This window comes from Bufo bufo, chromosome 4 (genome assembly GCF_905171765.1).
Source record: "Bufo bufo chromosome 4, aBufBuf1.1, whole genome shotgun sequence".
NCBI lineage: Eukaryota > Metazoa > Chordata > Amphibia > Anura > Bufonidae > Bufo > Bufo bufo.
This window is the reverse complement of record NC_053392.1, coordinates 132,576,756-132,594,569: the sequence shown is the minus strand read 5'-3', so window position 1 is coordinate 132,594,569 and position 17,814 is coordinate 132,576,756. Positions and strand designations below refer to the sequence as shown.

Here is a 17,814-nt window from a genome sequence, read left to right as displayed (position 1 = left end):
CTTCACTGGCTCCCCATTGCCCAGCGAATTCACTTCAAAGTACTAACAAATACATACAAGGCCGTCCATAACCTGTCCCCTCCCTACATCTCTGAGCTACTTTCCAGATACATCCCCACACGCACTCTTCGATCCTCACAAGACCTCCTTCTCTCCTCTCCTCTTATTGCCTCTTCCCACAATCGACTCCAAGATTTCTCCTGTGCATCCCCCATACTCTGGAACTCGCTACCCCAACATATCAGACTCTCACCTACATTGGAATCCTTCAAAAGAAACCTGAAAACCCACCTCTTCAGACAAGCCTACAACCAGTGACCCCGCTGCCTCTATACCGCCATGACCAACTTAACTCGCACCTACTGTGTCCTTCACCCATACCATATAGATTGTAAGCCCTCTCTCCTTCTGTACCAGTTTGTAACTTGTCTTGTTTATGATTAGTGCAATTGTCTGTATTATGTATGTGCACCGCTCATCATATGTACAGCGCTATGGAATGAATGGCGCTTTAATAAAAAAAAAATAATAAGGGGTCAACAAATGTGGGCAGGGGCAACAAAAGTAAGCGTGGCCTGCAATACCACAGTGCACAGGGCGTAGCTAAAGGCTCATGGGCCTGGTCCAAGGGTTCAGCTTGGGCCCCCCCTTCCCTCAGTGTTTTATGGCCAGGGAAGCACATAGCCTTCATGCTATGAAAAAATTGAAACAGTAGACCCCAACCCAGTGGCAGATCCAGAGCATGGTCTCGGGAGGGGCACTTTCAGATTTTTTTCTATCCGCCGCCACAAAACAATGGTGCTTATAGAACAGACTACACAGTGTATGTTATATGTGTATAACAAACGTATTTCACATGAAAACTTACAATTACTTGGCTTGGCCCTTGGGGATCTCGGACGCCACTTTAACACTTTGGCCGGGGGCTCGGTGGAGCTGATGTTTCATCCTAATGAGAAAGATTTCATAATAAGGATTTGGAGAAGGGGCAGATGGATAGCAGAGCATGGAGAGGATGTGCTGCTACTAGGGGGTCATACCATGGGGGAGTAATAAAGCCCACCATAATGTCCCCCCCAGTAGAAATAATTCTCCTTAAAATGTGACAGTGCAAAAAATACCCCCTTGTAATGCCCCCAGTTGAGCTAATAGAATGTGTCGGCAGATAAGAACCATTTGGCCCATCTAGTCTGCCCAATTGTCACGAGGGTGTCAAGAACCACGCCTGACTCCGTTATACCCGGGGTCAGGAAGTCGCAGCGGTTGGCTGCGCGCTCTATTTAAGATAGGGCTGTTTTCCTTATGGTAGCTTTCTGGGTTTGCTTTGCAAACCATTTTGGCTCACTCAGGGATCCGTAGCTCCTTCTCCTCAGCTGTTCCTTGTCCAGCACTCCCAACCTCCTTATATTCCCCTCTCACACTTCTCTGGTTGCCAGAGATAGAGCTTCCTGCCTGGACATCTATTCTGACCTTCTGGAGCTGTGTTGCTGCGTTCTTTGGTAGTTGGTCCAGCACGCTACCCTCTGGATCCCTGTTGGACCTTTTTGGTCTATTGTGGTCGCCCACCTGGGTGTATGTGTTTGTCTGTTTTGTCTGTCCTCTCCCTGGTGTTTCCCTCTTAGTGATAGTGGTGCGGACTAGCGATCCCACCGGCCTGTTCACTATCTAGGGCTCATATTAGGGAAAGCCAGGGTTTAGGCACGTGATCGCCGCACGGGTGAGGAACCCGTCTAGGGCAGTCAGGTGCCAGCCGCAAGGTGAGTTAGGGGTCACCACCTTTCCCCCTCCCTTGGGCAGGGCTTTCCCTGTTTTCCTCCCTGTGCGTGTCGCCGGTCATTACACCAATATACTGAATACTATGAATAGCCCTTGGCCCTATCTTATATGAAGGATGGCCTTATGCCTATCCCATGCATGCTTAAACTCTTTCACTGTATATGCAGCTACCACTTCTGCAGGAAGGCTATTCCATGCATCCACTACTCTCTCAGTAAAGTAATACCTCCTGATATTACTTTTAAACCTTTGCCCCTCTAATTTAAAACTATGTTCTCTTGTAGCAGTTTTTCTTCTTTTAAATATTCTCTCATCTTTTACCTTGCTAATTCCCTTTATGTATTTAAAAGTTTCTATCATATCCCCTCTGTCTCGTCTTTCTTCCAAGCTATACATGTTAAGGTCCTTTACTCTTTCCTGGTAAGTTTTATCCTGCAATCCATGTACCAGTTTAGTAGCTCTTCTCTGAACTCTCTCCAAAGTATCAATATCCTTCTGGAGATATGGTCTCCAGTACTGAGCACAATACTCCAAATGAGGTCTTACTAGTGCTCTGTAGAGCGGCATGAGCACCTCCCTCTTTCTACTGGTAATGCCTCTCCCTATACACCCAAGCATTCTGCTAGCATTTCCTGCTGCTCTATGACATTGTCTGTCTACCTTTAAGTCTTCTGAAATAATGACCCCTAAATCCCTTTCCTCAGATACTGAGGTTAGGACTGTATCACTGATTTTATATTCTGCTCTTGGGTTTTTACGCCCCAGGTGCATTATCTTGCACTTATCAACATTAAATTTTAGTTGCCATATTTTTGACCATTCCTCTAGTTTTCCTAAATCCTTTTCCATTTGGTGTATCCCTCCAGGAACATCAACCCTGTTACAAATCTTTGTGTCATCAGCAAAAAGACACACCTTACCATCGAGGCCTTCTGCAATTTCGCTGATAAAGATATTAAACAATATGGGTCCCAGAACAGATCCCTGAGGTACCCCACTGGTAACAAGACCTTGGTCTGAATATACTCCATTGACTACAACCCTCTGTTGTCTGTCCCTCAGCCACTGCCTAATCAATTCAACAATATGGGAGTCCAAGCTCAATGACTGCACTTTATTGATAAGCTTTCTATGTGGGACAGTGTCAAAAGCCTTATTAAAGTCTAGATAAGCGATGTCTACTGCACCTCCTCCATCTATTATTTTAGTCACCCAATCAAAAAAATCAATAAGATTAGTTTGACATGATCTCCCTGAAGTAAACCCATGCTGTTTTTCTTCTTTCAATCCATGGGATTTTAGATGGTCCACAATCCTCTCCTTAAGTATGGTTTCCATTAATTTCCCCACTATTGATGTCAGGCTTACTGGCCTATAGTTGCCTGATTCCTCCGTACTACCTTTCTTGTGAATGGGCGCAACATTTGCTAATTTCCAATTTTCTTGGACGGCTCCTGTTGCCAGTGATTGGTTAAATAAATCTGTTAATGGTTTTGCTAGTTCGCCGTTGAGCTCTTTTAATAGCTTTGGGTGTATCCCATCAGGCCCCTGTGACTTAGGCTACATGCACACGACCGTATGTGTTTTGCGGTCCGCAAATTGCGGATCCGCAAAAAAAAAGGATGACTTTCCGTATGGCATCCGTTTTTTTTGCCGATCCGTTTTTTTGCGGATCCATTGTAATAATGCCTATCCTTGTCCGCAAACTAGAAAAAAATAGGACATGCACTATTTTTTTTGCGGAGCAACGGAACGGACATACTGATGCGGACAGCACACAGTGTGCTGTCCGCGTTTTTTGCGGACCCATTGAAATAAATAGGTCCGCATCCTATCCGCAAAAAAAACGGAACGGACACGGAAACAAAATACGGTCGTGTGCATGAAGCCTTATTTGTATTAATTTTAGACAGTTGACTTAGAACCTCTTCCTCTGTAAAGACACATGCGTCAAAAGATTCATTAGTCTTCTTTCCCAACTGAGGTCCTTCTCCTTCATTTTCCTTTGTAAAAACTGAACAGAAGTATTCATTGAGGCAGTCAGCTAGTTCTTTATCTTCTTCCATATACCTTCCTTCTTTAGTTTTTACTTTGGTAATTCCTTGTTTTAGTTTCCTTTTTTCATTTATGTATCTGAAGAATGCCTTATCGCCTTTTTTCCCTGACTGAGTTAATTTCTCTTCTGCCTGTGCTTTAGAAGCTCTTATAATTTGTTTGGCCTCTCTCTGCCTAATCTTATAAATTTGTCTGTCATCCTCGTTTTTTTTTTTTTTTTATAATTCCTAAATGCTATCTTTTTGTTTTTAATGATTTTGGCCACTTCTGCTGAGTACCACAGTGGTCTCTTCCTTTTTTTTGCTTTTACTGCTTTTACTGACAAGTAATTGTAATGTCCCCATAGTGCCCCCATAATGTGCCAGTATAAAATACCCCTTCTTAGTGCCCCCCATAGATGACCCCATAGTACTCCTCTCCCCCCTTCCCCATAGTACGCACCATAATGTGTCCCAGTATAAAATTGTACTGTACAGAGCCCCCCATATAAAATATCCCTTCTTTGTGGCCTCAGTAGATGCCCCTATAGTGCCCCCAATCATGTGCCATTATTAACAGCCCCCCCATGTGCCAGTATTAATAACAGCCCCCCATGTGCCAGTATTAATAACAGCCCCCCATGTGCCAGTATTAATAACAGCCCCCCATGTGCCAGTATTAATAACAGCCCCCCATGTGCCAGTATTAATAACAGCCCCCCATGTGCCAGTATTAATAACAGCCCCCCCTGTGCCAGTATTAATAACAGCCCCCCTGTGCCAGTATTAATAACAGCCCCCCCGTGCCAGTATTAATAACAGCCCCCCCCCCGTGCCAGTATTAATAACAGCCCCCCCATGTGCCAGCAATAACAGCCCCCATGTGCCAGCAATAACAGCCCCCCCTGTGCCAGCAATAACAGCCCCCTCCCCCCGTGCCAGCAATAACAGCCCCCTTCCTCCCCTGTGCCAGCAATAACAGCCCCCTCCCCCCGTGCCAGCAATAACAGCCCCCTCCCCCCGTGCCAGCAATAACAGCCCCCTTCCTCCCCTGTGCCAGTAATAACAGCCCCCCTCCCCCTGTGCCAGTAATAACAGCCCCCCTCCCCCCCTGTGCCAGTAATAACAGCCCCCCTGTGCCAGTGATAACAGCCCCCCTCCCCCCCTGTGCCAGTAATAACAGCCCCCCTCCCCCCCTGTGCCAGTAATAACAGCCCCCCCTGTGCCAGTGATAACAGCCCCCCCCTCCCCCTGTGCCAGTAATAACAGCCCCCCCTCCCCCCTGTGCCAGTGATAACAGCCCCCCCTCCCCCCTGTGCCAGTAATAACAGCCCCCCTCCCCCTGTGCCATTATCAACAGCCCCGCCTGCGCCGGCCGCAGGCGGGGCTGTATATTGTGCTGCACTGTGGTATTTGGTTCTGCTGGGACAGTATATTGTGCTGCACTGTGGTATTTGGTTTTGCTGGGGCAGTATATTGTGCTGCACTGTGGTATTTGGTTCTGCTGGGGCAGTATATTGTGCTGCACTGTGGTATTTGGTTCTGTTGGGGCAGCATATTGTGCTGCACTGTGGTATTTGGTTCTGCTGGGGCAGTATTTTGGCTCTGTTGGGGCAGTATATTGTGTTGCACTGTGGTATTTGGTTCTGCTAGGGCAGTATATTGTGCTGCACTGTGGTATTTGGTTCTGCTGGGGCAGTATATTGTGCTGCACTGTGGTATTTGGTTCTGCTGGGGCAGTATATTGTGCTGCACTGTGGTATTTGGTTCTGCTGGGGTGGTATTTTGTGCTGCACTGTAGGGCTGCAACGATTAATCGACTTTATTGATAATATTCAATAACTGGATTCGTTGTCGATGAATCCAGTTATTGAATAATCGCCGATTCGTTGCTATGCAGGCGGGCGGTTTACTTTAAATCACCGCATCTTTATTTTACCTTACTATGAAGCTCCAGTAACAGACAGAGCGGACGGCGGCGTAACGTCACTTACTCACGTGACGCACCTGCTCCGTCTCCTTAATTCATAAAGTGGGCGGAGCAAGTGCGTCACGTGAGTAAGTGACGTTACGCCGCCGCCCGCTCTGCCTGTTACCTGAGCTTTATTGTAAGGTAATAAAGATGCGCTGATGCTGAGTAAAAGTTACTGCCAGAATAGTCTGCTGTGAGCAGCGGGGCCGGGGCTGTTATGGGGAGGGGGATCTGTGTATGGCACTGCTATGGGGAGGGGGATCTGTGGATGGCACTGTTATGGGGAGGGGGATCTGTGCACTGTTATGGGGAGGGGGATCTGTGGATGACACATATAGCATAAGATGCTATATAGTGTCATCCACAGATCCCCCCTCCCCATAACAGTGCACAGACCCCCCCTACCCATAACAGTGCCATCCACAGACCCCCTCCCCATAACAGTGCACAGATCCCCCTCCCCATAACAGTGCCATCCACAGATCCCCTCCATAACAGTGCCATCCACAGATCCCCTCCATAACAGTGCCACCCACAGATCCCCTCCATAACAGTGCCACCCACAGATCCCCCTCCATAACAGTGCCACCCACCGATCCCCTCCATAACAGTGCCACCCACAGATCCCCTCCATAACAGTGCCACCCACAGATCCCCTCCATAACAGTGCCACCCACAGATCCCCTCCATAACAGTGCCATCCACAGATCCCCTCCATAACAGTGCCATCCACAGATCCCCCATAACAGTGGCATCCACAGATCCCCCATAACAGTGGCATCCACAGATCCCCCATAACAGTGGCATCCACAGATCCCCCATAACAGTGGCATCCACAGATCCCCCATAACAGTGGCATCCACAGATCCCCCATAACAGTGGCATCCACAGATCCCCCATAACAGTGGCATCCACAGATCCCCCATAACAGTGGCATCCACAGATCCCCCATAACAGTGGCATCCACAGATCCCCTCCATAACAGTGGCATCCACAGATCCCCTCCATAACAGTGGCATCCACAGATCCCCTCCATAACAGTGGCATCCACAGATCCCCTCCATAACAGTGGCATCCACAGATCCCCTCCATAACAGTGGCATCCACAGATCCCCTCCATAACAGTGGCATCCACAGATCCCCTCCATAACAGCGGTATCCACAGATCCCCCCATAACAGCGCCATCCACAGATCCCCTCCATAATAGTGTCATCCACAGATCCCCCATAATAGTGCCATCCACAATTTGTTTTAATATGGCCTTTGAACATAATTTTTCAAGTAAAATCATATAAACCTCTTTGTTTTGTAATTTTGGTGTTTTTTCCCGATTAATCGATTAAATTATTGACAACTAATCGATTATTCAAATAATCGTTAGCTGCAGCCCTACTGCACTGTGTTATTTGGTTCTGCTGGGGCGGTATATTGTGCTGCACTGTGGTATTGCTGGCCCCGCCTATTTGTGTCCATGTTTTGCCATGGCGTGCCGCCCTATTCTCGCTGTCAGATATGACGGAGGCCGGATTAGCTTTTTCTCTCCATCTTCCATTGACCTCACTGATAGACCACAGATTCTTGTATGAAAACCGATGATGGAACTGATGGGGATTTCATACCGCTCTGTTCACATCTTTATCATGGCTTCCACGGATAACAGAGGCCACAATGCACAGCCTGATCCATCGCATGAAGTACACTGCGTGCAGAATTATTAGGCAAATGAGTATTTTGACCACATCATCCTCTTTATGCATGTTGTCTTACTCCAAGCTGTATAGGCTCGAAAGCCTACCAATTAAGCATATTAGGTGATGTGCATCTCTGTAATGAGAAGGGGTGTGGTCTAATGACATCAACACCCTATATTAGGTGTGCATAATTATTAGGCAACTTCCTTTCCTTTGGAAAAATGGGTCAAAAGAATGACTTGACAGGCTCAGAAAAGTCAAAAATAGTGAGATATTTTGCAGAGGGATGCAGCACTCTTAAAATTGCAAAGCTTCTGAAGCGTGATCATCGAACAATCAAGCGTTTCATTCAAAATAGTCAACAGGGTCGCAAGAAGCGTGTGGAAAAACCAAGGCGCAAAATAACTGCCCATGAGCTGAGAAAAGTCAAGCGTGCAGCTGCCAAGATGCCACTTGCCACCAGTTTGGCCATATTTCAGAGCTGCAACATCACTGGAGTGCCCAAAAGCACAAGGTGTGCAATACTCAGAGACATGGCCAAGGTAAGAAAGGCTGAAAGACGACCACCACTGAACAAGACACACAAGCTGAAACGTCAAGACTGGGCCAAGAAATATCTCAAGACTGATTTCTAAGGTTTTATGGACTGATGAAATGAGAGTGAGTCTTGATGGGCCAGATGGATGGGCCCGTGGCTGGATTGGTAAAGGGCAGAGAGCTCCAGTCCGACTCAGACGCCAGCAAGGTGGAGGTGGAGTACTGGTTTGGGCTGGTATCATCAAAGATGAGCTTGTGGGGCCTTTTCGGGTTGAGGATGGAGTCAAGCTCAACTCCCAGTCCTACTGCCAGTTTCTGGAAGACACCTTCTTCAAGCAGTGGTACAGGAAGAAGTCTGCATCCTTCAAGAAAAACATGATTTTCATGCAGGACAATGCTCCATCACACGCGTCCAAGTACTCCACAGCGTGGCTGGCAAGAAAGGGTATAAAAGAAGAAAATCTAATGACATGGCCTCCTTGTTCACCTGATCTGAACCCCATTGAGAACCTGTGGTCCATCATCAAATGTAAGATTTACAAGGAGGGAAAACAGTACACCTCTCTGAACAGTGTCTGGGAGGCTGTGGTTGCTGCAGCACGCAATGTTGATGGTGAACAGATCAAAACACTGACAGAATCCATGGATGGCAGGCTTTTGAGTGTCCTTGCAAAGAAAGGTGGCTATATTGGTCACTGATTTGTTTTTGTTTTGTTTTTGAATGTCAGAAATGTATATTTGTGAATGTTGAGATGTTATATTGGTTTCACTGGTAAAAATAAATAATTGAAATGGGTATATATTTGTTTTTGTTAAGTTGCCTAATAATTATGCACAGTAATAGTCACCTGCACACACAGATACCCCCCTAAAATAGCTAAAACTAAAAACTACTTCCAAAAATATTCAGCTTTGATATTAATGAGTTTTTTGGGTTCATTGAGAACATGGTTGTTGTTCAATAATAAAATTAATCCTCAAAAATACAACTTGCCTAATAATTCTGCACTCCCTGTATACCGCCATCGCCTGACGGACTCCACTGACTGACTAACAGTGGGGTCTGTTGGCGCTCTGCAGTGCAGTCCTTGGTATTGATGGGAAGAGCAGTCCCACTAATGGACCCATATGCTCCTCTTGACGCGGTTCAGACTGTGAGAATGAAGACGAGAAGCACAATGTGAATATCTTTATTGAAGTAGAATTATGTCATGTTACAGATAAGGTCAAGGGTGAGGAAGGTGAAAGATCTTCAGGCTTCAATGACGCGGTGACTTTCGTTGCCAGATGTACAGTACGGAGCTTTTACATTTTGTTCTTGGGGCAGTGCTGCAGAGCACCGCGCAGAGCGTTCAGCACACGATCTACATTGGTTTTAGTTGAGTTGTAGCCCATAAGACCGATCCGAAGAACCTACAATGGGGAAGCAGATTAACGTCATTAAGCAGATAAACGGATTTTTATCGAAAGATGGACAGTGCCATGACAAATGTTCCTCTAACACGACTAACAAAACTGCCCTATAAGGGTCCATTCACACGTCCGTATGTGTTTTGCGGATCCGCAATTGCGGAACAGGTGCTGACCCATTCATTTTCAATGGGGCCGGAATGTGCTGTCCGCATCTCCATTTGCGGATCCGCACTTCCGGATCCACACTTCCATTCCGCAACAAAATAGAACATGTCCTATTCTTTTCCACAATTGCGGACAAGAAAAGGTATTTTCTATGAGAGTGCCGGCGATGTGCGGTCCGCAAAATGTGGAACGCTCATTGGCAGTGTCCATGTTTTGCGGATCCGCAAAACACATACGGACGTGTGAATGAACCCTAACACAAAGACTTTAACCCTTTCAGGATTGGGCCATATTCCATTGCAGCCTTTCCATTTTTTTTTTTTTTACTCCCAGCCTTCCCAGAGCCATAAGGCCTCATGCACACGACCGTTCAGTTTTTTTGCAGTTTGCAAATTGCGGATCCGCAAAACACGGAAGCCGCCCGTGTGCCTTCCGCAATTTGCGCAACGGAACAGGTGGCCCATTGTAGAAATGCCTATTCTTGTCCGCAAAACGGACAAGAATAGGACAGGTTATATTTTTTTTGCGGGGCCACGGAACAGAGCAACGGATGCGGACCCATTGAAGTGAATGGGTCGCACCCGAGCTGCAAAAACTGCGGCTCGGATGCGGACCAAAACAACGGTCGTGTGCATGAGGCCTTACTTTCTTATTTTTCTTAGTGTTGCGTTTACCATTTAGCATTACATGCAGTGTAGTGGCAAGCTGGAGAAAAATTCAGAATTGGGTGGAATTAGAAATTTTTTTTATTTTTATCACCATTTTATGACCCCAATAACTTTTTTTTTTTAATAGTTAAAGCGATTGTCTCACTTCAGCAAATGGCATTTATCATGTAGAGAAAGTTACTACAAGGCACTTACTAATGTATTGTGATTGTCTCCTTTGCTGGCTGGAAGCACGGCCACTGCTGCTGGATTACAGGGCAGTTGTAACCATGGAAAGGAGCAGTGAGTGTATAATGTGATGGAAAAATGAATCCAGCCAGCAAAGGAGGCAATATGGACAATCACAATACATTAGTAAGTGCCTTGTATTAACTTTCTCTACATCATAAATGCTATTTGCTGAAGTGAGACAGACCCTTAAAGTCTACGGAGCTGTGTGAAGGCTCATTTTTTGTATGGCAATCTGTAGTTTTTATTGATACCATTTGGAATGTGTATGACTTTGTGATCACTGTACGGTTATACATTTATTACATACAGTTACTTAATAGGGAAAAGAAAGTTACACAGTTAGTAGTACAGGCATTTTTGGGAATGTTTATTTTAATTATGAAAAAGTGGGGGGGATTTGAATTTTGGTATTTTTTTATTTGACTTTAACCACCTCCGGACCGCCTAACGCAGATTCGCGTTCCGGAGGTGGCAGCCCTGCGCAGAGTCACGCATATACGCGTCATCTCGCGCGAGCCGAGACTTCCTGTGAACGCGCGCACACAGGAACGGAAGGTAAGAGAGTTGATCTCCAGCCTGCCAGCGGCGATCGTTCGCTGGCAGGCTGGAGATGTGTTTTTTTTAACCCCTAACAGGTATATTAGACGCTGTTTTGATAACAGCGTCTAATATACCTGCTACCTGGTCCTCTGGTGGTCCCCTTTGTTTGGATCGACCACCAGAGGACACAGGTAGCTCAGTAAAGTAGCACCAAGCACCACTACACTACACTACACCCCCCCCCCCCCCCGTCACTTATTAACCCCTTATTAGCCCCTGATCACCCCTGATCACCCCATATAGACTCCCTGATCACCCCCCTGTCATTGATTACCCCCCTGTCATTGATCAACCCCCTGTCATTGATCAACCCCCTGTAAAGCTCCATTCAGACGTCCGCATGATTTTTACGGATCCACTGATAGATGGATCAGATCCGCAAAACGCATCCGGACGTCTGATCACGCCCCTGTAAGGCTTCATTCAATGACTGTGGTGATCACCCCATATAGACTCCCTGATCACCCCCCTGTCATTGATTACCCCCCTGTCATTGATTACCCCCCTGTAAAGCTCCATTCAGACGTCCGCATGATTTTTACGGATGCACTGATAGATGGATCGGATCCGCAAAACGCATCCGGACGTCTGAATGAAGCCTTACAGGGGCATGATCAATGACTGTGGTTATCACCCCATATAGACTCCCTGATCACCCCCCTGTCATTGATTACCCCCCTGTAAAGCTCCATTCAGATGTCCGAATTGATTTTTACGGATGCACTGATAGATGGATCGGATCCGCAAAACGCATCCGGACGTCTGAATGAAGCCTTACAGGGGCGTGATCAATGACTGTGGTTATCACCCCATATAGACTCCCTGATCACCCCCCTGTCATTGATTACACCCCTGTCATTGATCAACCCCCTGTAAAGCTCCATTCAGATGTCCGCATGATTTTTACGGATCCACTGATAGATGGATCGGATCCGCAAAACACATACAGGCGTCTCCCTGGAGCCTTCCAGGGGGGGTGATCAATGACTGTGGTGATCACCCCATATAGACTCCCTGATCACCCCCCTGTCATTGATCACCACCCCTGTCATTGATCACTCCCCCTGTCATTGATCACCCCCCCCTGTCATTGATCACCCCTCTGTAAGGCTCCATTCAGACATTTTTTTGGCCCAAGTTAGCGGAATTTTTTTTTTTTTTTCTTACAAAGTCTCATATTCCACTAACTTGTGTCAAAAAATAAAATCTCACATGAACTCACCATACCCCTCACGGAATCCAAATGCGTAAATTTTTTTAGACATTTATATTCCAGACTTCTTCTCACGCTTTAGGGCCCCTAGAATGCCAGGGCAGTATAAATACCCCACATGTGACCCCATTTCGGAAAGAAGACACCCCCAGGTATTCCGTGAGGGGCATATTGAGTCCATGAAAGATTGCAATTTTTGTCCCAAGTTAGCGGAACGGGAGACTTTGTGAGAAAAAAATAAAAAATATCAATTTCCGCTAACTTGTGCCAAAAAAAAAAAATTTCTATGAACTCGCCATGCCCCTCATTGAATACCTTGGGGTGTCTTCTTTCCAAAATGGGGTCACATGTGGGGTATTTATACTGCCCTGGCATTCTAGGTGCCCCAAAGCGTGAGAAGAAGTCTGGTATCCAAATGTCTAAAAATGCCCTCCTAAAAGGACTTTGGGCACCTTTGCGCATCTAGGCTGCAAAAAAGTGTCACACATCTGGTATCGCCGTACTCAGGAGAAGTTGGGGAATGTGTTTTGGGGTGTCATTTTACATATACCCATGCTGGGTGAGAGAAATATCTTGGTCAAATGCCAACTTTGTATAAAAAAAATGGGAAAAGTTGTCTTTTGCCAAGATATTTCTCTCACCCAGCAAGGGTATATGTAAAATGACACCCCAAAACACATTCCCCAACTTCTCCTGAATACGGCGATACCACATGTGTGACACTTTTTTGCAGCCTAGGTGGGCAAAGGGGCCCATATTCCAAAGAGCACCTTTAGGATTTCACAGGTCATTTACCTACTTACCACACATTAGGGCCCCTGGAAAATGCCAGGGCAGTATAACTACTCCACAAGTGACCCCATTTTGGAAAGAAGACACCCCAAGGTATTCCGTGAGGGGCATGGCGAGTTCCTAGAATTTTTTATATTTTGTCCCAAGTTAGTGGAAAATGCTTATTTTTCTTTTTTTTTTTTTTTTTTTTTTCATACAAAGTCTCATATTCCACTAACTTGTGACAAAAAATAAAAACTTCCATGAACTCACTATGCCCATCAGCGAATACCTTGGGGTCTCTTCTTTCCAAAATGGGGTCACTTGTGGGGTAGTTATACTGCCCTGGCATTCTAGGGGCCCAAATGTGTGGTAAGGAGTTTGAAATCAAATTCTGTAAAAAATGACCAGTGAAATCCGAAAGGTGCTCTTTGGAATATGGGCCCCTTTGCCCACCTAGGCTGCAAAAAAGTGTCACACATCTGGTATCTCCGTACTCAGGAGAAGTTGGGGAATGTGTTTTGGGGTGTCATTTTACATATACCCATGCTGGGTGAGAGAAATATCTTGGTAAAAGACAACTTTTCCCATTTTTTTATACAAAGTTGGCATTTGACCAAGATATTTATCTCACCCAGCATGGGTATATGTAAAAAGACACCCCAAAACACATTCCTCAACTTCTCCTGAATACAGAGATACCAGATGTGTGACATTTTTTTGCAGCCTAGGTGGGCAAAGGGGCCCATATTCCAAAGAGCACCTTTCGGATTTCACAGGTCATTTTTTACAGAATTTGATTTCAAACTCCTTACCACACATTTGGGCCCCTAGAATGCCAGGGCAGTATAACTACCCCACAAGTGACCCCATTTTGGAAAGAAGAGACCCCAAGGTATTTTGTGATGGGCATAGTGAGTTCATAGAAGTTTTTATTTTTTGTCACAAGTTAGTGGAATATGAGACTTTGTAAGAAAAAAAAAAAAATCATCATTTTCCGCTAACTTGTGACAAAAAATAAAAAGTTCTATGAACTCACTATGCCCATCAGCGAATACCTTAGGGTGTGTACTTTACGAAATGGGGTCATATGTGGGGTGTTTGTACTGTCTGGCCATTGTAGAACCTCAGGAAACATGACAGGTGCTCAGAAAGTCAGAGCTGCTTCAAAAAGCGGAAATTCACATTTTTGTACCATAGTTTGTAAACGCTATAACTTTTACCCAAAGCATTTTTTTTTTACCCAAACGTTTTTTTTTTATCAAAGACATGTAGAACAATAAATTTAGAGCAAAATTTATATATGGATCTCGTTTTTTTTGCAAAATTTTACAACTGAAAGTGAAAAATGTCATTTTTTTGCAAAAAAATCGTTAAATTTCAATTAATAACAAAAAAAGTAAAAATGTCAGCAGCAATGAAATACCACCAAATGAAAGCTCTATTAGTGAAAAGAAAAGGAGGTAAAATTCATTTGGGTTGTAAGTTGCATGACCGAGCAATAAACGGTGAAAGTAGTGTAGGTCAGAAGTGTAAAAAGTGGCCTGGTCTTTCAGGGTGTTTAAGCACTGGGGGCTGAGGTGGTTAAAGGGAACCTGTCACTAGGATTTTGGGTATGGAGCTGAGGACATGGGTTGCTAGATGTCCGCTAGCACATCCGCAATACCCAGTCCCCATAGCTCTGGGTGCTTTTATTGTGTATAAAAACCGATTTGATACATATGCAAATTAACCTGAGATGAGTCAGAGCTTGAAAATATGACTCTTCTCTGGTCACACAAGTAAGATATGACTCTTTTAGGTTAATTTGCATATGTATCAAATCGTTTTTTTTACACAATAAAAGCACACAGAGCTATGGGGACTGGGTATTGCGGATGTGCTAGTGGCCATCTAGCAACCCATGTCCTCAGCTCTATACCCAAAATCCCGGTGACAGGTTCCCTTTAAAGGGTTTCTGTCACCCCACAAAGCTCATTTTTTTTTTTTTTTGGATAGTTAGATTCCTCATAGCGCGATATAGGAGAATATAATAGTCTTACTTACTTTCATGCGGCCGATTCTTTATAAAACAAAGTTTTATAATATGTAAATGAGGGCTCTACCAGCAAGTAGGGAGTCTACTTGCTGGTAGCCGCAGCAGAAAACCGCCCCCTCGCCGTGTTGATTGACAGGGCCAGCCGTGATCTCCTCCTCCGGCCGGCCCTGTCAGTAATTCAAAAATCGCGCGCCTCTGGTCATTCGGCGCAGGCGCTCTGAGATGAGGAGGCTCGTCTCCTCAGCACTCCCTCAGTGCGCCTGCGCCGATGACGTCTTCTCTTTCGGTGATGTCATCGGCGCAGGCGCACTGAGGGAGTGCTGAGGAGACGAGCCTCCTCATCTCAGAGCGCCTGCGCCGAATGACCAGAGGCGCGCGATTTTTGAATTACTGACAGGGCCGGCCGGAGGAGGAGATCACGGCTGGCCCTGTCAATCAACACGGCGAGGGGTCGGTTTTCTGCTGCGGCTACCAGCAAGTAGACGCCCTACTTGCTGATAGAGCCCTCATTTACATATTATAAAACTTCGTTTTATAAAGAATCGGCCGCATGAAAGTAAGTAAGACTATTATATTCTCCTATATCGCGCTATGAGGAATCTAACTATCCAAAAAAAAAAAAAGAAGAGTTTTGTGGGGTGACAGAAACCCTTTAACTAGGAATTGTTAGATCTCCTGTCCCACAGACTGCAGTGATTCAGTGTATTCCTATGGAGCCATGCCACCTGCAGGCCTCCAGAGGAACTATTGCTGTGGCAGCCTGGGATTCTTCAGCCGGACCCAGCCTACCACAGCAAAGGTACGGCTTCCCTGATCACCAAGCACAGCGATCCCTGGAAAGCTGATGCCGTGGTCAAAATTGGTATCTGACGTGTTAAATGTTTGCGATCGGTGTTATCACCGATTGCAGACATTATCCCCAGGTGTCTGCTGTATGAAACAGGAGAAACCCGTTGGCTATGGAGCCTGGTATACTTGCAAGTGGGCGCCATTTTCAAAGAACGGACTTCTAGCGTACATGTACAGTGGCAGTCCGGAAGGGGTTAAAGGGCTTATTCAATTTGAAGGATCCCTCTCTGTTCGACAGTTTCCCCAACACTAAGCTGATCGCAGGTAGGTGGAGGGCAATGAGCTGTTATCCCTGGGGAAAACAGTACCTAAGGAGGTCACCCAGGACTCAAAGTGATTGTTTCATCTGGGACTTTGATGGCATATCGCTAGGAAGTTCTGAAAAAATCAAAGCGAGCGCACTATTTATGGAAGTCCCATATAAATGAATGGAGAGCGCAACACTCAAAAGGGTCCACCACTCCATTCACTTCTATGCGAGTGCCGGAAATAGTCGAGCCAGCGTTCGGTTATTTTCGGCAGTCCGATGGAAACAAATGGAGGGCGGCTGCGCTCGAGAATAGCGCACTCCATTCATTTTTATGAATTCAGCTGATTGCTAGAATTTAACTCCTATAGAAATGAATGGAGAGCATATGTGCAGGAGACCATTGATTGCTAGAAGGTGCCTTAAGAATCATTGGATGGTTGAAGGTTGACCTATGCCCATGATTTGTGAAAATCCTGCGCCTGCTTTATATTGGGATCTTAGTGTCTGTAATGTACAATAGCATAAACTGCTTTTACAGCATAGTGTTGGTTGCTATATACACTCTTTGGCATTTGCATTTCCTTGTTGCCTTCCTCCTGGCACTGGGGTGGACAGGATTCTTCAGTCCTTAGATTTGTTCTTTATAATACCTTTCCGGTAGAGGGCCCCAGCCCACCAGTGATCTCAATGCTGTGATTCTTCATGACATACGAGATGATGTCTTTCCAGTCGTATCCCTCGGGCACGATGACTGTTGTCACAGTGGGGAGTCGTAGAGTCTGCAATGAGTACATTGTTAATACTGACAGGCTACATAGTGCTTACTAGAGGAGCAAATACGATTTCTTACATGGACTGGCGCTCAAACTGGTCTGCTGGGGGTAAATGGTGTCAATTTAAAGAAAAGTCACTTAGCAAACAAAAGGTAAGCTGAACTGTTAGGTAATATAACACCGTTTCCTTTTGCGCTCGTGAACATATCGTAGAGCTGTCGTAGACTTTAGACATGCATGTTCCACGTTTCACCAGCCCGCTGGTTTAGTTTTGGTGTGTCACTAAATATTAATTACAGGAAGATATCCATGCTTCCATATAAGTGAAATTATATGAAATACAGCATCATCCTTAAAGGATTTGTCCATTTTTTTTTCTTTTTAATGTCTCCCCACCCAGTGATCACTTACCAGCTCCCTGCAGCTCCAGTTCAGTGGCTCACGTTCTGTCTTCATTGGACTTACGGTTCCTCGCTGTCAACGTCTGCACAGATGAGATCACATTCACCATTATAACCAGTGACTGCTAAATCACATGCCACTTGGAGACATGTCACCATTGAGGCCAATCATTGGTTACAGTGGCACACGTGACCCCCAGAAGTTGACAGACGGGGACCGGCAGTCCAGTGAAGACAACCCTGGAGAGGCAGGGAGCAGGTTAGTATAGATTTCTTCACAGGAACTGCTGGGGTTTAAATTTAAGAAAAAACGAATCCTGGACCACCCCTTTAAACAAATGTATTGAAATATGTATAGGCAAAATGGCAGACACACAGTGCCCCTGATTTCATGGATTTGCAGGGCAGTTTGGCACCATCTGCAAGTGTAAA

At 45.6% G+C, this 17,814-nt stretch overlaps 1 protein-coding gene across 2 annotated transcripts in view; it reads right to left on the bottom strand.

Moving 5' to 3' along the window:
- Positions 1-9,185: 9,185 nt before the first annotated feature.
- Positions 9,186-17,814, bottom strand: part of AGXT (alanine--glyoxylate and serine--pyruvate aminotransferase) — a 53,032-nt gene continuing 44,403 nt past the window's right edge. For both annotated transcript variants that reach the window (XM_040427920.1, XM_040427921.1), the window contains exons 10-11: positions 16,859-16,987; positions 9,186-9,423 (exon numbers count right to left, since the gene is read on the bottom strand). In XM_040427920.1, the coding sequence (XP_040283854.1) occupies positions 9,316-9,423; positions 16,859-16,987 (237 nt within the window). In that variant the 3' untranslated portion in view covers positions 9,186-9,315. The remainder of the gene's footprint in view (positions 9,424-16,858; positions 16,988-17,814) is intronic.